The following is a 25675-nucleotide window of genomic DNA, read 5'->3' as shown; positions in this document are numbered from 1 at the left end:
AACATATTGTACATTTTCTGTGTGTGTTTTTATACAAAAGTGTCAATGCAAGTCACTCTGTACAATTCTTAACCTTTAGAAAAGAGGACCTTTTTTAATCCACTGCTGTGCACAATCAGTATTTGGAAGGCACTTTGCAACAGACCAAAAGCAGAAAGCAAAACACTTAGGCCTACATAATCCTTGAAAATCATCTTTTACACTCGAGTACCAACATGAGCGAAAAACAAAATCATACATCCCGGTGAAGAAAAACACTCAAACAAAAGCAACAGCATTTCCTTACAGCATCTTCCACTTGTGTTCGCATAACTGATAACAAATCAACCCTTATTACCTTTTAAAGGAGTAAATACTAGTGCAGAGTGGATCAAAAAAGGACAGGGAAAAAAAAAACACTTGGTCAAAGACATGAGTTGTGCAGCTGGCAGCATGAGCACTACCAGAGCAGAGTGACAGTACAGCGAACAGCGAAACTATTACTGCCACCAACCAGTGATCGACATTCAGTCCCCAGCTCAGCTCGCATGCCAGGACATGCAGTTTACACTTTCAATCAAATGGCCATAACTTAACATCCCTCCTCGTGATAGACAAGCAAAAAAAATCTATATATGTACAGGACCACCATTGACAAACACTGATCATATTGGTTGGTTCATATATATTTATATATATATATTTATAGAATGTGTATATGAATGGTATATACACGTGTTACAATCACAACATAACCATAAATAATATAGGAATGTACTGAATTTAACAGACTAAATTACTCACAAATAATAATTAAAAGGAAAGCAGGAAACACAGATCAAACACAGAGACACACTCCCACAGACACGTATACTTTTTTTTCTTTTTCTTTTTACAGAGCTATCGCCACACACACGCACGCACGCGCACACGCATGCACACACACACTGCTAAGCCCCTTCACTGTTGGACTGTGTTTGATTTGCATCGTGATACAGGTTTTACAACACAAGAAAAAACAGCAACCCATGAGCAAAATGTTCGTCTGATGTGCGAGCTGCATGAGATCAATAAAAGATTTTAGTTTGGATACGATCTGACAGTGATCCAAAACCAAATGACACTTTACTTATGGTGTTTTTTTTTTGTGTGTGTGTGTGTGTGTGTGTGTGTGTGTTTGTATGGTTTCTTTTTTTTTTGTTTTGTTTTTTTGACATGTAAAACAACTACAGTGAACGTGGAGCGAGTTTTTAAAAATCAAAGCATAAAAGTGGACGTGAGGCTCCCGTTGCGTGTTGATTTGAGGAACCATCCAACAAAAGTCTGATCCCATCACGGGAATGTCTCGGGTACAACACTTTGGTTTAAGCACATTCTCGCTGTTAGACACCCAGATGGATGAGCTTGTGCCTTAACCGAGCGACTACAGGTGCAAACCACAAGACATGCCACCTACTAACAGAACAAGGCAATGTGACAGGAGGCGGGTGAGCAACACAAGAAGAGGAAGAGACTCTGGAGGCTTAAAGTGAGCTTAATCACGTGACGCACGAAAAGTAGCATGACGTTTGGTCGTTCCAGAGGCTGGTGGATCAGGGTGCGACTCCTCGGCCTGACACACACGTAACCACGCATCTCCGTTTAACATAATTTAGAGTGAAAATTGATCTAAATGAGCAAATCACTAGATTTTCAATTGACAATTAAAACAAAAACTGTACACAAAAGCGAGGGCATGAATAAGTTAATAAAATATAATCTACATTTCTCAGAATATATACTGAAAATATACCTGACCTTGGTCCCTGTTTAATGTACACAACTGATTGAACACCTAACAAACGAGACTCAGAAATCTTGGGGGATACAAAACTCATTCCTACCAAGCTCAAGGCATGTTTCAGACAAATTTTACAGGTTAAAAACATCTTATTCCAGGAAAATTCATTTTCAAAAAAGGTAATCCTGTACACAGTATAGATCACAGGAATAATGGCTTTCCTCTCCTCCAATTTTTCAGATGAATAATCCATTTTGTGAATCATCTAATCAAAAAAACGATCAAGGGCTTTTCACATCCGAGTGAGCCGTCAGGAGATCTGCATCGTTCAGAGCACGACCCTCCAGCTGCCACATCAGCGGAAAACCCAGCAACACCACCGCTCAGGTGAACGGTGAATGGTAACACTCATCAAAGGCTTTGCTCAAGTAATGGAAAAACACATAATTTTACCAGTAGGACGACAAACAAAAACAAAACAACAATAAACAAATTCATGAAAGCTGTGGCACCGCCTATTGGAGCCTTAAAAAGAATTTTGTTCCACTTACATTAACTGTAGGCTCTCTAATTTCTGACAGGAAGAGCGGCTGGCGTCTGTTTGTCAATTTGCTCCAACTTTTTATTCATTAAATCTGATTATGACACACAAAGCACCACGGTGTTACTTTCTTCTGTGAGGTAGCTTATTTAGTTTAGTTTTAGCTGAAATTATATATTTGTGGTGCCAGATGGGCTTTGAGCGGATGCTTTTATTCGTTTTACTGATACACGTTTTAAAAGTGCTTCACAGCTGTAACATTGTCAATAGTGACTCATCAAGGTCCATGACAGCTATCAATGCTAATCAGTGGGCAGCAAAGTGACACGTTCTGTACGAGGCCAAAGAAAAATGCAAATACCAAATGTGCCGTGAAATATGCCTCGGGCCTGTTAGGAATGTTTCTTAGAATAGTTAATTAAACTAAACCTGCCAATTTAAATCCCTGTCCTTAAGAAAAACAACATCCTTCTCACAAAGACGCAGAGAAACAACATAAATACAGACTTCACCAACATACAAGAAGTAATTACTTGTTTCAAAGTTGCAGTAAATAATTCACCTCGTGTCAAGAAATATTTGTGCAGCTAAGAAAGCTCAACAACACACAAGGCGAAACCAAATGAAAGCATAGCAAACAGAACTTCAACAGATCCACATCAGATAGAGGACAAAAAAACCTTCATGTCGTTTCCTTATAAAGAAAATTCAAACACCGTACACGCACTTTTCATACTCTGAAAAAGTAGAAAAAGTAGGAATCGTATGGCAGTCTGTGACAAAAATATCGGATACACATTAAGCAATGTCACGAACAGAAAAAGTAGTCTTGAGGCAAAGTTATTCCCAAATACAGAGCATCTTCTGTGGGCAACCCGGCTTTGTCCTAAGAGCGAGAGGCTTTCCAACAGCTTTAGCAAACACGTCACTTCCCTCCAAAGTCGATTCCACTTTGACCAGCCTCGGCATCGACCAGTGAGGACGCGAACGCAGACTGGACTATCTGAAAGCCAAATGACTCGAGCAGAGACATGTTTTGTTGAGGGGAGAAGGGAGAGGTCAGGGCGGGGGCCAGCTCGTTCAAGCCCGACCCTGAACCCCCCTGGGCCTTCTGGGCTTTGTGAACTCTGTGCTGGTGCTTATTGAGGTAGGACTTGGTGCGGAAGGCCTGGCCGCAGATGCCGCAGGTAAACTTCTTCTCAGGGTCCGTCTTGGCTTTAGATCCTTCCGGAGACCCCAAGGCCCCTGCAGAGGCTCCGTTGCAGGCTAAAGAGGGCATCTCCAGCTCCGGCCCGTCGGGTTTGTGTGGAGATTTAAGCTCGTCCCCGTTGGTCAACTCCCCAAATGAAGGATCTGATTCTTCTGATTCCAGATGAGGACATTTTCCAGCGTTTTCCTGCCCGTCTGTGGTAAACACAGCATGGAGAGAGAGAGAGAGAGAGAGAGAGAGAGAGAGAGAGAGAGAGAGAGAGGGAGAGAGAGAGGGAAAATGGAAGGAAAGGAAGGCATGAATTAGAACAAATCGTTTACAAAACAGGTTTTGTCCAATATTTCAATCCAGTAGATGTCTGTCACCTGCAAAAACTTAAAAATTGAACTTGAGAACTTAAGTGAGAAGGCACCAAGCACAAGTAGAACAAATTGTGACTATTAATTTTACAGATCAATCGCTAAATACAGTAAGAAGAACACACACACTTCCTTCAAAATGTGGCTATAGCATTAAAATCTACAATCATCTATCTCAGTCCATTTGCCCAGTGTCCACTGATAATTCTGCTGTGCTCATCCGACCAGCGGGCAGTGCTAGCACCATGCCCCCACCCACCCTCTTGCTGGACTGTACTGACCTGAGACAGGCCCATGGACGGGGAAGCCAGGCAACCCGCCAGAGCGACACTCCCAGAAATATGGAGCCCCACCTGCCTTCCCCATGAGCAGCTCAGGCTGCAGGCCCAAGGCGGGAGGGCCAGGCTGGGGGAGAATTGGGTGTCCAGAGAGCCCATGAAAGCGACCCTCTGCCTCAGACGAGGTGAGAAGCAGCTGGCGACTGGCACACAGGTCTACACAACACCCGGCCAGGGAGAAAGGAAAGGGAGGGGGGGGGGCAGACATAACAGGTCGGCGGAAACCATACGGACAGAATCACCTTCATTTCATCACTAGTATATGACAAGCTGTCTGTAAACAAAGCAAGCTAGACAAGTTTACTAGTTTGAATGTTGTTGAGTGATGAATTAATTACCTTTCTCCTTTTTTTTCCCCTCTAGCAAAATCACTTAACTCAGTGATGTGCTTATGAAAGAGCTGACAGTTGATACAGGTGCTACTTTTGTCAGATAAAATTAAACAAATTGTGAGCCGTTTGACTACAGACCTTTCGCACAGGGACAGTTTGACTTGTTAAACACAGGTGGAATTAAAAACATTAAAAATGACCACATTTAATACCCTGCTACTGTGCATGCTGGCTCACTGACACACATACATGAACAGAGAGCCATCGTTCGTGTTATTAGTGTCATCTGTGCGTCCTGCTGTGACATGTCAGATGATCGCAGTGAGAAAAGCCCAGACTGTGCATAACTAAGCATACTGTTCACACACATAACTTGTTTCTCTCACAAACGGCATGACACTAAATGAAGGCTACAGTGAAAACTGCAGTAAATATAGTGACAGTACACCCATTTGGCCACGACCATTTCCAAAGGTAGATCAGATTTTTTTAATATTTAATGAGCTTTGTCACTCAGAGTTAAATCATTAAAACCAAACAATTGCCAAGAATTCTCAGCTCACCAAATGCTAAGTAGCGTTTCCTTAAATTTCATTGCTCACATATTCAGTCAAGTCAATTTCATTTATGTAGCCCAGGATCACAAATCACAAATTTGCCTCAAGGGGCTTTACATTCTGAACAGAGTACAGCGCCCTCTATCATGAGACCCTCGATTCAGATAAGTCGTAGCAGTCAGAGCTGTTAGCTTTGTAACTTCACAAGTCATGCTCAGCATCACATTGAGAACTGCTTAGATGACACCTATCTGCCGTGTGACAGTCAAATATGCACATATACAAACTGTAGTCGACAGTGTTGAAGGAAAACACATTTATGCTACTGTAACTAAAGGTCTGCTCATTTGGTGACACCACAGACTGACTCAGCCAATCATCTAACCCTTCAGCCATGCTATCCTTGGATGGATCCATCTCGGAAATAAGCTGAGAAAAGACAAACTTGCATCATGACCTGAGCAGGCAAACAAAAACAATAAACGCTGCCCATAGGGCACAGGAAAAACACGACTGACCATTTGACATCTTGATTATGCATATCTGTGAGTCACTGCATAGCGTGACATGCTGTTCTTGTCACAAACTGACTGGCAGATGCTATGACAACCACAACTGATTTTACCATCCTGGATTCACCTCAGAGGAAACCAGCTGACTTCTAACGAGCTTTTCAGGTCTCCACTTGCCAAAGCAGGAAGCTTTTCCCCAGTTAAGGTCAATACGGTGCTAATGGATTCCTATTTGTGCTACTGAGACTGATAATATCACTCATTAAAAAGACAGTCTCTAAAAATAGCTCACAAATGGATAATGGCAATTATATATCAAAGAATATGTGTGTTTAAAGCGCCTGCAGCAAAATGTCTACCACGATGCAGTTTAGAAGATGGCAAACAAAGTGACAGGGCATGATCAGTTTCAATGATTTACTAGGCGGCTTCATTATAACCAATGATTTGGTTAGCCAACCTTAGCTTGGTATGCCGAATGGCATATTTTTCAATTTCTCTGATTATCCGTGCAATTGCAGAGTTACAAATACAATCACAGATGTAAACATGGTCTTCCATATTGTTTTTTTTTTTGCCAATCGTGGTTGCGGCTCTCTGCTCACTGTGCACTGTCTCTATGCTACTGCTTCTCCCACAAGAGAACAACCACAAAAGTTTCAATGAATCCAGGGCAAATGGAGAACACATTAAGACGATCATGCAACACTGTGCGTTGCTGAACAACTGCCGATGGATCAGCCAAGCAGTAAACAAGACACTGTTAACCATAGGATGCCATGGCCATGCTGGACAGACACTCACATACCAGGAAAAAAAAAAAGAAAGAAAAAGTAATCAGCACTCCAAGCATCTGTAAAAAAAAAAAGCGAACTATGAAGTCTGGATAACTTCTGCATGTGGCAATGGGAACTTAACAACTGTCTGCTTTATATTTCCAATTTCCAGCCTAATAACATTGCCGTGTTTTAGTCCCATAGGTGCACGTTAGCAGAAAAGGTCATGATTTCCATGGAAGTTTCAGTTCTGTAGAGCGTATGAGTAAACGAGTCATCAGCCTACTGACTTGCAGTCATTCTATAGTAAGAGATGTGCTGCTCATAAGTGCAACATCAAAGGGTTTCCTCAAGCTATTTCTGTAATTCTGACCTTTGACATGAGTCAGTGAAACTTATAAGGACACTGTTTCAGCTCTGTCTGTGGCACTACTGACTAAAAATGGTGTAGCAGTGAGGGAACAGAGAAAATGTATCCGAAGAGGTGTGCAGCACTTCCAGCTGTTTCCCCTCTACCTAATCACCAGAAGGTTCTGTTTACACTGCTTCCTCTGACTACAAGACACCGGTTAGCTAGCAGAGAGACAACCAGCACATGATACAGCACAACAGTGAATGTTTGAGCGAAAAGCTGGGCAGCAGAAGTCGATGTATGCTTGTGTTTTAAACATACACAAAGATGCAGCAGCATGTTTCTCCAAAAAAGCAGCAGAGCAAATGAAAAGCCAGAAACATGACAGTTTGGGATGGGGCGGGCGGCTGCTTGCCTTCCACTGAGCACTGGCGTCCCATGTGGTAAGGGTTGCCGTTGTGCATCTGCAGTTCCCCCCTTGGCTCAGGGAAGGTGTGCATTGTGGCAGAGGGGGGCAGTGGAGAGCCATGGTGTGTCTTTATATGCACCTTAAGGTAGGACGCTGTGGAGAAACCTGGGACCAGAAGAACAAAGAACAAGGCAGTTGTTTGACACACTCGAGGTCTTTGACTACGGGGAGGGGCGTCCTGTTACAAGCCGACAGGCTGTTCGATGGCGATGATCCGATGGACGTCTGGACTGATTCCACCAAAAACACTCTGGAGCACTGATGAGTTTTTGTGGGGAAGTTAAATTAATATCCATCTCTTTGACAGTGAAGAGCATCATTATAACATGGGCAAGAGGCACAAATCAAAATTCCCATCCCACGGAAACAAAGTGTGCAGAACATTGTGAAGAGATGTTCTTCGAAAACATAATGATGTATTTTTGCATCAACTCAGCTTTAATCTGCCATTTTTTTTTGCTGGTTTGATGCCTTTTTTTAATCTTTTACCCTTCAATCCACTTTATTTATTATTTCAGTTGCAGCTTTGAACATTTCATGTTTCTTATCTTCTTTGTACTTGTATCTGTAAAAGTAACATTGCTCTTATTGTCTTGTGTACAAAGCACACAAGATGTAAAACTTTCATTGGACCTCCCTGTGTACATAAAGGTAAAAGTAATGAATAAAGCATGATCTCAACCGGTTTGAATAGAGGACTCCAGTATTTGTGCTCAATGAGCACAAAAAAAGCAGAAGCCTGAAAAACATTTTCAGCATGTGGCGCCAAGACTTTATGTACAAGGTGAAGGCCAACTTTCAGACATATTTGTCATATTCAGTATGAGCCTTTCATCCTGTCCACAGACCAGACAGCAAAGAAAGAACTGAAAATGTTTTGTACAACTCAATGCAGCCTGTCCCTGAAAGTCACAGCGCATGGTCCAGATGCAGTGATTTGAATTGAAATGTAGCTTTTAAAAAGGAAGAGGCAATCATTTAAGGCTCTGAATTTACAAAAACTTTGAGTAGCACCATCAAATCGGGAAGCAGAAGACACCCAAATGGGACGACATACACCTTGACCAAAGCCTTGGGGTATGTTCGTGCTTCCTCTGGTTTCCAGGGAAAAAATAAACATATTTTGCGACTTTTGTTGAAGATATTTTACCACCCATAGTAGATACTGAAGAACCAAAGCTGCAGTAGTTGACTAATGTGATGTTTGGACAAAAAAAAGAGAAAAGACAGCCACTGCGTTCATTTCAGTGGCCTTCCTTTTTTTCCAAAAACCCACAGCAGAATACCAACGCCGGGTTACTGCAAGTGTTGATCCTCTGAACGTCCATGACTTCAATGCTGAATATCTGTCTGGACATGAGGAGCTTGTCACAGTGTGGTGTATCACTGTACGCGGCACTCTAAATAATTACCTTTGTTGCAGATGCCACAGTAGTTATGTGTTCCTTCACTGTGTTTCTTGAGGTGGTCTGTCATGTAGGCAGCTCGCAGAAACTTGCCACAAACTTTGCAGGGGATTTTGTCCTCATGGCATGCAAGGTGTGACCGGAGGCGATCTCTTGTAGCAAAAGAGGCGTTACAAATCTGCGATGCGGAAATCAACATGTTAACACCTTTTCTCACATTTTCTGGTTTCAAGCCATCATTAGCTGGGCTGCGACTTATAAAGTCTGAGGTGTAAATCTTAAATGTTACCTGGCACTTGTGGGGTCTCTCTGTTGTGTGAACCTGTTTGATATGTCCATTCAGGTGGTCTGGTCTGGAAAGAAAAAAGGAAAATAATGTTTGGGTTTGTAAAGTAGATGTATGACTAATTTCTTATACATTTCCGCACAGCTAAATGTGCCTTTTCTTACCATCAGCATCAGCAAGGACGCTCATTCTATTCATCTTTCTTAATTACTTTCTGGAGAGCAGCAACCAAAACATAAGCACACACTACTCTGAAGACATTTTACAACACATCTTAGAGACTGAAGAACAAAAGCCGAAGTAGGCGACTAATGTAATGTTTGGACCTACATTAGCACCAAGAACCCACAGCAGAGCCAGCCGAATACGCACGTTTTTATCCTCTGAATGTCCACTTCACTCGGGTGGGTGCTGAACTTCCCGTGCAGACTAACGTAAAACGATTGCCTCTGTTGTGACGACCCACTTAGTTATTCATGTGTGATTTTGTGAATCCACATTGTCTTTATGTCTAAATTGTAAAATACCAGAGGCTGACGGCTGTACTGAATTTGTCACATCAAGTAAGAAACTGAAAACAATGAATCATAATGAAAAGAATACAGTCAAGACACGCCGTTCCCCAGTCAGTATGAAATCCTGGATGTTGTTGTCATGTGCGGCAACCATTTACCAACCAAATGCTGAAATAATGAATCCAGACACCAAAAAGTTGCTGATGGCTCTGTCACAAACTTCCACCCTCTCCCTCATCACATTTTCGCATTTTTTTTTTAGCAGTTAGCGTCAAACTACTTTGGACTTCTCTTCATATATCATCTGCATGTATCCTCCACAGCAGCAGGTGGTGACAGTGAGTTTGCATCAGGGCCTGAGAACACTCAGCCTGGGAAACTGGTTTGAGTGGTTGAAGCCAAATTACACAGAGACAAGTCAGTCAGTGACAGTTGTGCAGCTTCTGACATAACAAACCCAAAGATTGGTGTGTGCTAATGATTAAGAGTGTCATGGCTTTCAGAAAGAGCCCTTTTTAAAATTAATGATCACACACACACACACACACACACACACACACACACACACACACATTAATGCACACATGTTAGGTTTTCATCACTTTGGGGACATTACATAGACTTACATTCATTTCCTGGAGACTGACCTGAACCATAGCCACTACTTGCCTAAACCTAACCTTTACCCTAAAATTTAATGCTTTACATTATGAGGACCTGCATTTTGTTCCAAGTAAGGTGAGTCAATAATGTGACTGTGTAAACAGATTTAAGTCCCCACAACGTGAGTAATATACACACTTACTTCAGGGTTTGATCTCTGACCTGCCTCTGTTAATTGGTACCAACTCTGAAGAGTGACTACAAATTTAGTATAACTAATTTTGTTGTTTTTGGACTAGATCCTGAGTTCAGGCTGCTGACGATTGACTACGTTTCGTGTGTGTGTGCGCATCTCAGAAGCTGATTAACAGCCTGCTGAACACGAGCAGCGGGGCTGACGCGAACTGCTCCATCAGTGCCTGCTTTGTTGCAGAAACAACGCTGCAAACTGTGCACACAGGCACACGGCATTGTTTTGTTTAACAGCTGTAAAACACAGGCCACGCTGTCAGCGGGTCAACTCACCTTGAAAAGCCTTTACCACAGCTTTGGCACACGTACGGTTTGCCGACAGACCCGTCATGGGACCGCACATGGTACGACATCCTGTCCTTGCGTTTGAACCGGAGCCCGCACACGGGGCATGCGTACGGCTTCTCCCCGGAATGGGAGAGCTTGTGTCGGTTCAGGTGGTACACGTCGCGGAAAACTTTACCGCAAATGTCACAGCCGACATGCCGCCTGGTCCTCTCCCGTTTGCGCCCGTTGTCCAGCGTCAGTCCTCCGTGTAACTGCACGCCGTTTTCCACCAGACCTGGCTGAGACATTAAAGACATGCCGCCCGCTGTTGACAGGCTGTCACCGCCGTTGTTTACACCGCCGGTGTGGGCTCCATGTTGCGCTTCGTGGTTCTTCAAGCGGGAAGCTTCTGTAAAAGCTTTACCGCAAGTCCCGCAAGGAAACAGCCCATTGTCTTTCTGGGTGCTGTGATTAAAGGGCACAGCCTCCACTACCCCAGCAGCTTTCTTTGGTCTCCCCCTGCTCCTTTTCGACCCCGGGGAGCCAGCGTCGTGCTGAAACGCGTTCCCCGGCATTTCCGCTGATGGGGAAACGGGCAGTCCTTCAACAGGCTCTAACATTGGCACCGACGACTCGCCGCCGTCCTCCAGTAACACGGCGGCGGCGTCTTCGCTCCCATCCACATGCATCGGTGCATTGTTAGCAAAGCTCTGACCGTTCACCAGCATTCCCGTCCCGTTTACCAGATCCTGCTGTGCCACCGGGAACCCCAGCTCGGTGGCCCCCGTGGCCTGGAAAAGGCTGGCGTCTCCTCCGCGTGAGGTCGGGACGAGGATTTGCACGTTGGACTGTTTGATGACCTCCTGACATATCTCAATGACTGACCGCATCAGTAGAAACTTGGCAGCTGTCATCAACTCCGGGAAGCATTCCAGTCGCACCACAATCCTGGAGGTGTAAGCGAAGTCCAAAACGTCTTTAAAAACTTTCGGGCTGATGGTGTGCATCTCCAGCTCCTTGGCGTCGCCGTCGCCCTCCGTCTGGCGGCTGAAGACCGACTCGAAATACTCGCTGCACGCGGCCAACACAGCCTTGTGGGCAGGGAAGCTCTCCTCGCCGACGCGTAAGATCACATCGCAGAACCTGCCTCCATCTTTCCTCTGAATGTTGAGGTTGTGTAGCATCTCCGCACTGTGCTTGCTCACCTGGTAGGTGTACGAAGAAGTCCAAGACGGCTCCGCTACCTTCTCCATGCCGAATTCATCCAATAACAATGGTTGTTAGCGACGACGGGAGGAGAAATGACGGATTTTGTTTATCGATTTCGAGCCGTTGATTCCAGCTAGCTACAGGATCCAAAACCAACCGCCCCTCCCCGTCGCTTTAGCATCTAACGTTAAACGTTAGCAGTAGCAGCAGCAGGGAAAAATGGCAGCCCCCCAGCTTCCTGTGAACTTTGACCCTGGTTTCTTGAGGGGTGGGGGTCGCTGTTGTTTCGTGAAAAATGTTTCTCTTGGGTTTTGAGACTGACCTTGTGTTCTCTTTTTTTCATGATTTTGTCATTGTAAGGGCAGCTGGAGGAGTCGAGCCCCAGCACCGCAGGGGTCTTTCGTGGCTTTAGCTCTGCCAAAATGTTAACACGCAGGTCTCTTCCTGCCTGGTCTGTTTGTAAAACCCCTCCCCCAACCAAGCATGAAGACGAAAGCCCCTTTTCCTTTTCTGTACGAGCGCAGACTGTAAACCCAACGCACATCAACACACATGCAAAATTATCACACTGTGCAATCCGTTCAGGTAAGTTCTGGCTCGACTAAAAAACAATTTAAAAAAAAAGTACCCGTGAAATTAAGCGTAAAAGGAAACAAACGAGAATAGACGCTCATTTCCGTATAACCCAGTATTATTGAAAAATATTATGTGGCAATAATTGAATTGTTTGGAGTGTGTGGATAAGTGTGAACAGGTTTCAGAGCGAAAAATTTCATTTTATAAATCAATTTTTAGATTTGTTTTTTAACCTTAAAGTCGAGCCTGTTAAACTGACGCTACTGCTGCTGTCTGCTCCTGTATACATGAGGGTGGCAGAGTATTAGAAGCTTCAATATAAGCCATCCCACCACCAAAACAACAATAATAAACACCCCTGACAGTCTCAATACTCAACATTACAAGCTTAACTGAAGATAGGATTTATTGCAGCACATTGCATTGTCTGATCAGTGCTGTTTTGTACTGAATGATAAGGATCTATTAGATGTGATTACTAAATGATTGTGACCAAGTTGTGCAATAAAAACTTGACAATAGTGGACAACACTTCTTAAAATACCCTGAATATGACATTTCTACATTGATAAGTATTTTCAGTTACTGTCCCACACATGATGGCCAATGCCCTGCTATCTACAACTAGCTAATATGTGCAGATGCAGCATCCTGGCCAATGAATGGGTCTAGCTGCTCACTGGATTGTAGACTTGTACTGAATAAAACAGTGACCCAGTTAAATGTCTTAAGCAGCACAACCATGAGTGCTCAGTATCCTTACATGTATGCAATTAGTGGTTGTATTCCTACAAAGTGTTTGGATGAGACAGCTGTCCATTCAGGTTTCCTCTCAGTGGTCAGAAGGTACACATTCACTGCATGAGTAAGAACTACAAAACCATTTAAAACAATTAAGCAAACTGTTTTACTGAAGATTTTATTTATTAATTCTATTTGTGCTTTTTATAACTTATAGCACATAAACTGAATCCCAACCACCCTCAAAAAATTGACAACGTGAGCAGTGCTGCACCCCCCTAGTGATAGGTTGGATGGGAGAGGACACAGTTTAAAAAGGAAGGAAAACAAACAAACGAAAAAAAAAAAAAAAAGGCACAACCAGCGCTAGCTGCATCACCTGGAGTTGTCTTGAAACGCTCCAGCCAGTCATAGACAGAAAAGGGCCACTCACCATGCCACAAACGAAGAGTAGAGTTTACACTTAAGTTACTCATCAATCCCACATTTCTCACTAGCAGTAGCCCTTTATCTGTGAACTTCGGGGGGGAATCAAAGTTGAACAAGACAAAGGAATGCTACCAGCTCTTGGTGACTTTGTCTCTCACAGTTTTCAGTTGAACTGCAGGATAGTTTCACCTTCCCCCATACCAAGAAAAGGGGAAAAAAAAAAAAAAAAAGCTATATACAGGGAGAATAAGATTCTTTCCCATGGTCTGTACAATTGGGCCTATACATTATTTACTGCGTAGAGCCGAATACAAAGAAAAAAAAAAGAAAATTCAGTCAGTCGGCACAACTCCTCGCCATCGCTCGTCCTCCCATTTCTGCTGACAAACCTCTTCAAAAGCAGTGACTTCACGGTTGAAGACAAAGCATGGCAGGGTTAGACTGTCCAGGTCTGTGCTCTTTCAAATTAAAGTTCACATTTTTATGGTGGAGATGGGCAAATAACAAAAAGAAAAAAAAAAAAATCTTGCTATCCAGTACAGTGTTTTTCTTATGGCCGGAACTCCAGCTCATCCACACTTATGACCTTGGCCGGCATGGACGGGAGCGGCTGTTCTAGCACGTCCGATCCGAACCACTTGGCGAGGCCTAGAGGGGAGCCGCCCCCATGTCGCTGGGAGCCGTTTGTCCGGTGAGGGCCTTGGCTCTGTGACTGAGGGCCTGCGACACTTGGATGTACTGCAAGGAGACAAAATGATAGATTGATTTAAGAGCTTAAAACATCAACAAAAAAAAAATAAATGGGAAGCTCTTACCCAAATACCTGTTATAGGTCCAATATAAAAATTTTATATAATATAAAAACTTTTTAATTATTCCACACTTTTCTTTTTAGGTTATTCTATATGGCACAAATACAATGAAATTCAAGATATGACTGTAGCTGTATGTCTGAAGACAGAACAACGGTAGCACATGCCCTTAATGAGTCGTACTACTTGACTTCCACTCACTTGGTCTCTGTTGCTGAAGTTGCTGCTGCATTACCGCTAACTGCATCTGAGTATTGGCTCTGGGAGGTAGAAGTGGATGCCCTGTTGCACTTAGAGGGTACAGCGGTTGTCCAAGCAGGGCAGGAGGCAAGCCTTGAAGTTGTGCAAGGTCAACATGTGGTGGAAATATACCTGGTTTGTACAATTCAAGACTTCCATCAGAGGTCATCAAGGTGAGAGGTCAATTTTACAAAAAGCTATTACAGTAAAACACAGAGACGTTTAACAAAAGATGAGAGCATGGAGAAAAAAAAAAAACAAAAAACTAAACACTAACCTGCTTGCACAAGAGCAGGTCCAAGTTGCTGGGGCTGGATACCCTGCGCCAGCATTCGCTGAACCACATTAGGGTGGAGCTGGGGAGGAGGGCGCACCATAGGTACATGGGATAGCAGCGGTACCGGATAGATGGGACGAGGGAAAGATGAGGAGTGTCCTGGAGGTGGCATGGTGGACGTATGGTGTCCAGCGGAGCCAGGCCTGAGACGCTCCTGGTCCTTGTTTGACAAGGTCTGCGAGCCGGCCTTTCCTCCCCCAGACTGGGCAGCATTCCCATCCATCACTTCCAGGTATAGGTTTGGTGAGCCGCTGTCTGTAATCACATTACCCAAATGCCAATGTTATCATGCTGTCATACTTGGGCTACGTTCAAATCAGGAAGTTGTGGGTAATTTAATACTCTGTACCATCTTGAGAGTGCGTTCCTGCCTCCTCCTTGGTCTCTGAACGACTTGATGGCTCATCTCTGCTTTTATCTTTTGTCGCATACATTTTGCGGATCACAGATGTGGGTGTAAATGACGGTGACAGCTGAGGAAAACATTAATACTAGTTACATCAAGAGGTGTAGACAATACAGACAAAAGTTGAAAGAGCCTAACTTTACATGGCAGTTCAAAGCACTGAGGGCTGGGAGGGTAAAGCTGATGCTCACCATGCTGGTGACAGCATTGGCTGGAGAGTTTCTTCCAGCAGGCTGAGGGCCTGGACCAGGGGAGCGAGTTGCACGCTGCAGTCTGTGGACCACAAGCACATCAGCCATAACTAACCATCAGATGCTAAACAATCCTTGTTATCGGGTTTGGGTACATGCTTTCGGCACACCAATGTAGCTAAATATTTCCCATGATTGTCAAGAGATTTTCATTCTTTTTACATTTCTGCACAGTACTGCTGTCATGTGCAGCACCCTAAGCTGCATTTTCCATCATTCCAGTTGCTAAAAAAGTAGCCTTATTTCTCTATTAATACATATGATAAAGTATTTAAATGGTTTTTTTAAAAAAACATACCTATTTCGAAAAGATTTATCTTGTGGTGGCTTATAGCCAGACTGGAAAGAGTGGTGGGCATGTAGAGCAAGATCCTGTTGGAATGCAAGAGCTTCAAGATCTGCCTGATTCACTGGCATGGAGAGCGCCCTCATCTGGACAAACAAAATATGCACAAGTGAAGAGATCGCCAACTGATGTCTTATGAGGATGAGTGTTACTTTTCTAAAAATATATACTAATAAAGAAAAAATAAAAACTCTCACTGTAAACTGAGAATTGTTGCATGCTTTACAATGTATATGACAAAAATCAAATTAAATAGTTAACATACAAAGTGTTACCTATTCATATCCAAGCCATTAGTGCCATTCTTAGTACTATGTACACCCACAACAGGATTGAAATAAACTACTATGTGTACAAAAATAAAGCAATTAATCCAAGTTCAACATGTCCAAGCATGTGTTACCTGTTGCTGTGCAGCAGATCCAGGGCTGATAGACCTGTGTACATCAGCAAACTGTTCAGGCAGCATAGGCTGAGGACCAACAGGAAAACCTTGAGGAAGGTGAGGGAGAGAAACAAATGATCCATCTTGTCTGACCAACACCATCTATGTCATGCAAACAGAGCTGTAAAGAAGTTTGGACGGTATCTTAACAATGACTAACACTTCACGTTGCTTCACATTCAAAGTTTTCCATCGTTTGCTGATCATGAAAGTCTATCCAAGAATTAGTAAAACATTGTTTGTCCTGAGCACAAACATTTCATGAAAAAAGATCTGCGATTCCACAATTCCAAATACTTTTCTGGGCCCATTTCTGATGATACCTTCATGACATCAGTAGCTTCAGCCTTAGATTTAAAAGACAGAGTCGATGCATACAATGTGTAGTACCTCCATTTCCAAGGTATGATTTTGCAACGAACTCACCTGCTGAAGGTTGCAACCGACTGTTGAAGTAGTCAGGTGAGGGTGCCCTCTGTGGAAAGAGAGGGGGTGATGGGCCCTTATGTAGTAGGCCATGTAGAGGGGCCGAGGTTGTTGGACCCTCAGAGTTGCCCAACAGATTGCCAAGCAGTGAGGGGGAGCCACTACGAGCAGGACCCCCCAAGAGCTCCTACAATACCAGCACATACAGATATATGTATTTCAGTCTCAATTCACTTTAATGTTATTGGTCTGGCAATTAGATTTAAGTGCAAAACAACTGTTCATAAAATGTGAGTGTGTGTATTTTTCCCCCATGAATCTCACCCTGGCAACTTGCCAAACTGGGACCTAGCAACCATTCTCAACAGCTCTGGTAAAGACACCACTGGATGCAGCACACACAATTTTATAATGATCTTAGACATTTTATGTGTGATGTTTTTGGCTGCCCCTCAAACACAATCTGAACTGGAAAAGTGCATTCACTCTTTCTATAAAATACAGTCTGTAGGCTGTTTGGTATGGGCTGGAGATGTTTGCTGCAGGCATGGCCTCCAGATGAAACATATAATATTTATCTCATACTGCCTCCATCTGATAGTCATAAAGGTGAATAATTAGTTTCACATTAAACTTTTCTCCCACAGGAGTGTGCAGAGGTTCAGCCTGAAGGACTCAGTTGAGACTAATTTTGAGGGTCTATGCAGTGCTTCACAACATGTTGCAGCATTGAAGGTCTTAACTCAGCAGTGTGTATGGTCATCTACCCAGCAGGACACACAACGCTTCAACTGCACAAGAAGTCGGGAAATAGACCCGAGGACCAAATTCAAAACACAGTCGCCCCAAAAGTACTCAAATATGACAACACAATCATTCTGCTGTCTGTGTTAAAGAGCAGCTGCTGTTAAAAAGAGCAACGTACATGTCATATCCCCCCTATACTTCAGTTACACTCTCCATCTGCTGTAAAAAAACAACAGGTTTCTCCTGTGATAATGACACACCACCTGATCACAAACCTGGAGTACAACGGGACCTTCCTCAGACTGAAAATAATTTGCACCTGGCCCCAATTCTGTTAATAGGAACTGAGTGGCCCTGTGAAGACCTCGAGCCCATAATAAACATTTACAACATCTGCCTGAAAGGATAGTCAACATACGCACCTGAAATATGTTTTTCTGCTGCTGAGCGGGCACCGGAGCTTCAGACATTGTCACCACAGCTGGGTCTGAAGGCTGCTGCATTGTACGGGAAGAAAGACAGTGTGGCAGGTGCAACACAAGCAAAAACAACTTCCTTGTGAAAACCCATCTCAGTAAGTAATGTCAGGTTTTGGGAAGCATTTTAAAGTGCATCAAAAGAGAAATGGCATTCAAATTGGCCTTCAAGTATCTGACCAGCTGGTACAAAATTTGCACATTTATCCAATGTACAATTTGGTGAAATCTCCTTAACCTGCAACAATACAAGCCCACTGAGATTGTTTTGTACATGCAAGTCACAATCAAAGAGTCCCTTATGCAAGTCAGGTATGCCTTTGGATAAATGTACTGATATCTTTATTAACGAGCATTCATCTAATGACAGTGGTTCTCATCTCAGTACAGAAAATATACAGATCACCAATTCAGGAGCAAACTTGCATAAAAAGGACGCTTGCAGCTTTCATGCATCACAAAAACAACCTCCAAAACCATTAAACAAATTTATGCCCATCACTTTCAAGTCCATTCATGAAGTGGATCAATCTAGGTGAAGTTTAAATGCTTGCATGCAGCATCACACAAGGACAGACTTGTATGAATGGTTACCAGTTTCATTGCAACATACACAATGTTGTTACTAATCCAGTTTAAGCCTGGGTCAATAACAATTAAAAAAAAGATATTAAAATACTTACATTGTTTGTGTTGGTTTTGGGGTGAGTTGGCAGAGTTCCACTTGCCTTCATGCTGCTGACCAGTTTATTAAAGGCCGACATGTCCGAGTCACGTGAGTGTGGACGGGCGCTGGAGCCACCAGTTAAAGCCTCTTCTAAATGTTCAGCCATGAAGGGCGTGCCATTTCCCCTCTGTGGAGGCCGCACCTTTCGCACCTGTGGTTCTGAGTCCAGCTTCATCCCCTTCATCTCTCCCTCCACTTCCTCCAGCGAGAGCACCGCTCCGCAGTTAGCTGGGGACAGATGGGTTTTACTAAACTTTATGTAGCACTGGTCAAAATGACAAAAGGGAAATTAAATGCTGCAGCTTGTTACTGCAGATGCCAGTGAGACTATGGAATGCAAATCATGAAGTCCAGTTTCATAAGCCATCAAACACATGGATCTATTTCAGACATCCAAACATAGATGTATTTCACTGGATTACCCAGAAACATTCCCCATCTTTTTTTTTTCCATCAAAAAATGAGTTCTCAGTTGAATTTCCACTGCAATCAAAACATGCGTTACCATGCACAAATCTTATCTATATAGCCTGACCATGCATGAACAAGTTTTCTGGTACTCAGCAGTAAAAATTATGTCATGGTATAACTGCAAATGTTTTCGTGAACTGGCACTCACTGCTTTCTCGTAGCCGAGCCTTGTTGACTGACAGGGTGGAAAGAAGAGGTTTCAGGTCTATTTTGGCCTTATGCAGCAGCTCCAGGATGTCCACCTTCTCCTTGCACTCCGATGACTGAATCGGTGTGAAGTATTGAGCAGGGCCGTGGTGACCAGGGGACGTGCAACGTGGCTCAAGCCCTTCAGAGGAGCAAAACAGTCCAAGATTTAGGAAATCCATTACACAAACAAAGGCAATAATGTGATATGCCAGCACTGGAGAATGATATAGTAAAGGAGCAGCTTGGTGAAGATTAAGTTCAAAGTTGTTAATGCCATGCCCCCAGAGTCGGGTCGAGTTAAGACTGGCCTGTTTCAGTTGTGTATTTTGATACAATAAGCCACAATAATGTCCTGAATGTACGTCCAGGGACTTGTTTCATGAAGCAGGTTTGCTGAATTATCTGGATAATAAAACCTTGCACATTAAAGTTAATGTGATCATTCTTCTAAAGAACAGGCCTGAAGTTTTCATACCAAAATGTGTCTAAACACAGCTTCACCAAAGAGTGCTAGGGCAGGTTTTAAGCAACATGAAGCTCATCCAGGGAAATCAAATCATTTACCTGCGAGTTTTTCCAGCTCCTCGTGAGGAGTGGACCTCAGACTGCTGGACCGGCTGCCCGAAGGGCTCATGTTACTGGAGAACCACTGACTGAAGCGACTAGCCGATACAGGGCCCTCCCCCAAAACGTCCTCTATCATCTGCAAGACACAAACATGCGCCTCTGAGACAGGGTGGGAAACAAAAACTGGCAGACCGAAGGGTACAAGGACAAAGGTGGCACTTACGTTTAGGATGTTTTCCATCGATTTAGCACAAAATGCGCTAGAAGCCTGAGGGCAGTGTCAGTGAATGCACTGCTGTTTGACCATGTGTTGTTTTAATGCCACAAACCAATTAGTACACAACTGTGTTATTTAGTCTGCCGACTGGTTCATTTAGTTGTCCAATTAGTAGCAGGTCTAATGTAGCTCTAATGATGGGCATAAATTTGGATAGTTGATACCTTTTTAACCCCATGCAGTAGCCCACTGACAAAAATATCTAGAAAGCGCACCATTCAGTGACAATTCCCACCACAGAGCAAGTTCAATGAGATCAAGCCAATGCAGCAGAGGCAATCTTGTGCTGTCAAAGTATCTGCAAACTTTACACTTGGCTTCAAAAAGGCGTGTTTATTCATTCTAAAACATGAACCTAAGCAGACTATGGAATTCGTCAAGTGAGAACTGTGTCATAACTGTCAATGTAGCCTCTACAATAAGCTTTATCATTATACAAATATATGGAAAAGCCAGTCTGGTTGTAGGGGAAAGTGCAGATACCAGACCTGAAAACCCCTACTGTTTGGCTTGGCGTAGAATACCATATAAAAGGAAAAAGCAGTTATGAATGCCATCCCATCTGTGATATTCACACGTTTAAACACCCAACGAAACCACACAGTGCACCCCAGTACTTACAGAGGCCAGTCCTGGCATGGTCTTCTCCAGATTGAAGAATTCATTGAAGTCAAAGTCTCCAGTTGACTGCTCTGGCAGAACATCAGGGTGGGGAACCTCCTGATCAGCAGTGGACTGCAAAACCCCATCTTGCTCTCCGGCCTGTCCGCCATTACATTCTACTACTGCACACAATAAACATGAAGACAAAAACCCAAATCTTAAGTATCCCTGACGTGATAGCAGTCACACTAGATACTCAAATGATATAATGCAGTTCCAGTAACTGATGAAAACAAAACACAAAAAAAATGGGCAAACTGAATTCTGAAGAAAAATGCTTTGACATGCCTTCTTTTAAAGACTCTGCCCTCTTTCTTGACCGCTTGGACTTGCGTTTATCATCTTCCAGGATTTTGTCGTCAAATCCGATGAGCTCAATTGTTTCAGACTGGCTGGTGGGACCCCCAGAGAACCACTCTGGCTCCTCCTCTGCATAAGAGTCATTCCTTCTCCTTTCACTAAACACACGTTTGTCACCAAAATCTCTCTGCAAAGGATCAGACAAGACAAATCTGAGGTCACTGTGCTTGTACTTGACATGTTGCTCAGTTAGATTAAACGAACTGGACCATTCTTTAAGTGAAAACCAGTCTTAGCACCTTCCTCACTCTAATAAGCAGTGAGTACGCCTTGATTGCTTTACTAGCAAGTGAGAAATATTATAAGTCCGTCTCATGAAAAACATTTTCCAATTGCAAGGCTTTATTTTCACCTGCTCATTTCTGTTGTCAGCTAGTGTTATCTTTTAAACTTATCTTCACAGGTAATTTTTTTTATTTTTTATTTATTTTCTTTAGACAAATTGAAGGGCATATGCGCCTGATATGGTGGACTTTCTTGGCAATCCTACTCAAAATTGCAAACAAATGCCAACCTCAACACACTGAATGCTGAGGGAAATGCTTTATGGATGAACTGACAGCAATGAACACCAACCCTGAATCTTTTATCCTTGAAATCCCTCTCACGTTCCCTCTCTTTCTCTGCACGAGCTTCTCTCTCAAAGGCTCGGGCAGCAATTATGCGGCCACTGCCGATTCTGCGCGCAGCTCCAAGGCGGAGACTCTCATTTTCCTTATTTTCGAGGGGGCTGATTGGGCGACGGGCATGAGGCGCAAGTGCAGCGTTGCCTTGACATCCACCTCCAAAGCTGCGTCGCTGCGGGCTCAGTATGACATCCAGATCATCCTCCTTTAAGCGCTCACGAGGATCTGAACACAATGCAGTAAAAAAGGCCCAGTTTTAGATGTTTATGTACCTACAAACAACACCCACAGTCATATTCTTAACAAACATACAATCCAGAGTTAGCCTAGATTAAAAATCATCTTTCGATTGTCACATCAACATCATTCATTTCTTCCTGATTTATATATTGTTATCTCATCCCTCAAGACAACACTATGCATGACAAATACATGTTGAAGCTTAACCAGAGCTGCTGAATATTCAGGGGTTGTGAGCAGTCTAATCACAAACATTGCCTGAATAACATTCAATGACAAACATCCTCCTGTGAGTAGGGATGGGAATTAAGACTTTTTGATCCCAATGCCACTATCGATACAGCTCATGAATCTGATTCTTATCCATTCCTTTGATTCCTCATCTATTTTTTATGTGGGAAAAAAAGTGGGCTACACACGTTTTCAGTGTCTACAAAAGTGTGTTATGTTGCATAAAAAGAAGTCTCAACATACTGCTGATGATTCCACGCTTACATGAAATTATCATTTTTACACACATTACAACTACCACTGTTGTCATCTTACTTCATGAAATGAAGTCCTGCTTTGGACCGTACTTTTTCTCCATCATGAAAGCAAGTTTATAGCATCATAGACGCATGAGTTGTCATTGTTTTGCAATATCAAACTGTCAGAAAAAATGTCAGTATAATTAAAGGGAAATGATAGGCTCGGAGGCATACGATTCAGATGTGTCAAACAATATGGAACTGGTTTTCAACTGATACCAGTTCTCAATCCCCATCCTCACCTACAGACAGTAAGATAATTTAATGATTTTTATGACATTTACCTGGGATTCTTCGTTTCAGAGGGACTCTCTCATCCACATAGTCCTTCTTAGAACCTTCCACCGGAGAGCTACGCTCTGAAGTGGGATACAGTGAAGCATGCCACTTCTCAGGGTCCCAGACACCATCACTGTAACAAAAACACCATTTGAACCCACAATTAAAAGACATACTCAACTAGTTTCCAGACTATAACAGGACAAATGCTCAGCTAACATGATTCCAAAATAAAAATCTCAACCGCCTCTGGACCAAGAGGAGGAATGCCATTTTCTATCATATCAGTTACTTTTAAGAGAGAAAAGGTTGAAAAACACATCAAACACATCAAAATATTATGCTCATGTGGCCCAAGCCAACATTGCCTCTACAGTTTATAGGAAAAAATAACGGACAAGTCATCTGCACACCAAACATTGTTTTACATGTGACGTCTCATGAAGACGTCACAAGACCCAACCTTTGACCAGCCACCTGCAGCTGTATGTGATCAATATTTCTTCAAGGGTCTAAACGGTTTGCACTGAAATTCAAGAGTAAAGAGTGAAGTAAAAGTGACAAAAGAATCTTAATACATTCTTCACCCAAGGTTACAATAGTCACCAATTAATGTATCTTGTCTTCTAGCACACTCTTTTCAATTGACCAATGAAAGCCACTCATGTTATACACTCAAGAGTAAATGCTTCAGCTTTTTCCCTCTCATCAGCTTCATTCTCACCAGGGAAGACATATCTATAACTGGACATCCAATTAAGCCAATTACTGTCAAAGAGAAGCTTTGAAGTTTTTCAATGCAGTTCATTTAAACTCTCTCATTAGTCTTGCTCCCCTGGTCGTCCCATATAATATCATTTGGATAAAATCTGAATACTATTATGTGGATTATGTATGGTGTGGACTTTTACATCAGAGGAAGTAAATTCATACCTGTCGTATTTCTCAGAGAGACACTCTGGCCTTTCATTGGAGACGGGCAGTTCTTTTATTTCCAGAAGCTCCTCCTGCATTTAATTGATCATGGTTAATTAATTTCTATTAGGAAGAAGCCTGTGTTGCCACTAAACTATCATATTATTGGTAGTTGTCATCACCTTGCTGTATCTGAAAGGAGCTGTGGCTGCTGGCTGTTGTTTAACATGGTCCACAGCATCGTTCTCCATGATTTCAGACGCAGAGCGAGCAGCTTCCAGCCCAACAATGACTCTGTTCCTGTTGGAAACAAAGTTAGCGTATCTAGATAGTCCAGCATGACAATAAGAGTTTCAGTGACTTCATTTGGCTCCTTCTCGTCAATGAGGTTAATTACTGCGTCGGTTGATGTTGATAAATTAATCACTGGTATCGATCAAATCAATTAAAGTATGTGTTAAAGTTGAAGCAGCACCGAGTCATTCTAGTGCTGATGACATTTCAAACTTGTGACCATGGATCAGCAAAACATAAAAAAGCGTCCTGGCTTCCAACACGAACAAACAGCACAACCAACTCTAATTATAAAAATTAACAATTAAGTTCACCTAACCTCGAGTCAATTTGCATGCGGACAGTTTAACAAACGCTGCTAGCTAATTAGCAAGTTAATTGACAACAGCCAGAGAGCGCTGACATGAGACGAGACTTGTCAATCACAGTAATTTACCTAGCGTTAATTGACACATTACCTGTAGCGTCTAGACTGTGAACGAAGCTATTCTGAAGAAAATCCACCCAACGTTGACATTACTCAACCAATCTACTGAAAAATGAATCATCATCCCTTTACTGAGTTTCAAGAAAACATACGCTAACAATTAGCCCAGGCACTGGTGGAGAGTTAGCTAGGATAGCGTCCCACACAGTTAACTGTAACGTTAAACCTCGTTCGTGGTATAAAAATACAAATAACTGGCTATCTACTATATTTAGAAAAACACAAAAGGCCAACTTACTCAGCTTGAATGCTGCGTGGAAAACTGGTTGCTAACGGCCAAGCAGCGGCAGTTCACGTTAGTTAGCTAGCTAGCAAAACTAGCACCTTTAGCTAGCTAGCTAGCTAACTAGCTGGGGAATGGGGATAATGCCCACCCAGCAAGTATCAAATCTAAAGCCGGTTGAGTTGTTGCAGTGATTTCAGCAAAAGCACAGTGTAATGGGGTAACTAAACACAATAACACAGGTCCAAATAACAAATTAATTCACACGGAGACTGTGTAATTTCAGTTAATTGTCTGGTCTTTCTCTGTTTTCTAAGTCGTAGCAGCAATTTTCCTCTGATCGCCGCTTTAAGAAGGTCCTAGGAAAGATTACATTGTGTCCATCGCGCCTTTGTAGAATTTAAAGTAGTCTCATGTGCGTCAGCTTTGTTATAATTTAATATTCAAATCATACCGTGGAACTATAATATAGAATTATGAAAATCGCAGGAAAAATGTAACTTGTTTAATGGCGATATAACTTACCATAAACTCACAACATTCAAGAGGCAATATGTGGGGCAGCTACTCACAGTCGTGGGATTAGCTCGATTTGCAACTCTCGAATAGCCGTCAGTCGGAGTTACTTTGAATGAAGGCGAGATCCCGCCCATACGGGCTGTCAAGGGATACATTGCAAGTTACCGTCACTCTGAAAGGACCCCGGGTGCGTTCCGGATATTTCATACTCAGTATGTGCAGCGAGAATAAATCTGTTACAATTTAAATTGTTTCATAAGGAAGGAAGTCCGATAACCGTTGCTTGAGTTTCAGTTTGTAAAGATTATTAAGCAGTATAAAAACGCCAGAGAG

General features: G+C 42.9%; 2 protein-coding genes across 3 annotated transcripts; both read right to left on the bottom strand.

Annotated features, from left to right (window-relative positions):
* Positions 1 to 1137: 1137 nt before the first annotated feature.
* On the bottom strand, positions 1138 to 13223 carry patz1 (POZ/BTB and AT hook containing zinc finger 1). Of its 2 annotated transcripts, XM_076759028.1 has the most exons (6): positions 10541 to 13223; positions 8901 to 8964; positions 8618 to 8789; positions 7152 to 7310; positions 4151 to 4363; positions 1138 to 3704 (listed from the first exon to the last, which is right to left on the bottom strand). In XM_076759028.1, the coding sequence occupies exons 1-6, from the start codon at positions 11785 to 11787 to the stop codon at positions 3226 to 3228; spliced, it is 2334 nt and encodes a 777-aa protein (XP_076615143.1). In that variant the 5' UTR covers positions 11788 to 13223; the 3' UTR covers positions 1138 to 3225. The 2 variants fall into 2 exon arrangements, with proteins under 2 accessions (XP_076615143.1, XP_076615151.1); XM_076759036.1 differs by lacking the exons at positions 4151 to 4363; positions 7152 to 7310.
* Positions 13223 to 25187, bottom strand: eif4enif1 (eukaryotic translation initiation factor 4E nuclear import factor 1). Its single transcript, XM_076759015.1, has 19 exons — positions 24839 to 25187; positions 24002 to 24119; positions 23838 to 23911; positions 22910 to 23037; positions 21806 to 22080; positions 21158 to 21356; positions 20828 to 20991; positions 19927 to 20065; positions 19322 to 19501; positions 18659 to 18930; positions 17922 to 17996; positions 16753 to 16939; positions 16285 to 16373; positions 15834 to 15967; positions 15476 to 15557; positions 15228 to 15351; positions 14819 to 15133; positions 14503 to 14673; positions 13223 to 14227 (listed from the first exon to the last, which is right to left on the bottom strand). The coding sequence occupies exons 2-19, from the start codon at positions 24068 to 24070 to the stop codon at positions 14040 to 14042; spliced, it is 2865 nt and encodes a 954-aa protein (XP_076615130.1). The 5' UTR covers positions 24071 to 24119; positions 24839 to 25187; the 3' UTR covers positions 13223 to 14039.
* Positions 25188 to 25675: the final 488 nt, after the last annotated feature.

This window comes from Chaetodon auriga, chromosome 2 (assembly GCF_051107435.1).
Source record: "Chaetodon auriga isolate fChaAug3 chromosome 2, fChaAug3.hap1, whole genome shotgun sequence".
Classification (NCBI taxonomy): Eukaryota; Metazoa; Chordata; class Actinopteri; order Chaetodontiformes; family Chaetodontidae; genus Chaetodon; species Chaetodon auriga.
This window is presented reverse-complemented; position numbering and strand designations above follow the sequence as displayed.

Bases quoted from the DNA above. Each gene is read 5' to 3' on its own strand.
- patz1 (XM_076759028.1), bottom strand. From the start codon at position 11,787: ATGGAGAAGGTAGCGGAGCCGTCTTGGACTTCTTCGTACACCTACCAG. The intron at 8,965-10,540 runs GTGAGTTGACCC...TTTTCTTTCCAG, and splicing joins TGTGGTAAAGGCTTTTCAAG to ACCAGACCACCTGAATGGAC. The intron at 7,311-8,617 runs GTAATTATTTAG...TTCTGGTCCCAG, and splicing joins CTGTGGCATCTGCAACAAAG to GTTTCTCCACAGCGTCCTAC.
- eif4enif1 (XM_076759015.1), bottom strand. From the start codon at position 24,070: ATGGAGAACGATGCTGTGGACCATGTTAAACAACAGCCAGCAGCCACA. The intron at 20,992-21,157 runs GCATGTCAAAGC...TATTGTGTGCAG, and splicing joins GGCAGAGTCTTTAAAAGAAG to TAGTAGAATGTAATGGCGGA. The intron at 14,228-14,502 runs GTGAGTGGAAGT...GTCTCCTTGCAG, and splicing joins ACTTCAGCAACAGAGACCAA to TACATCCAAGTGTCGCAGGC.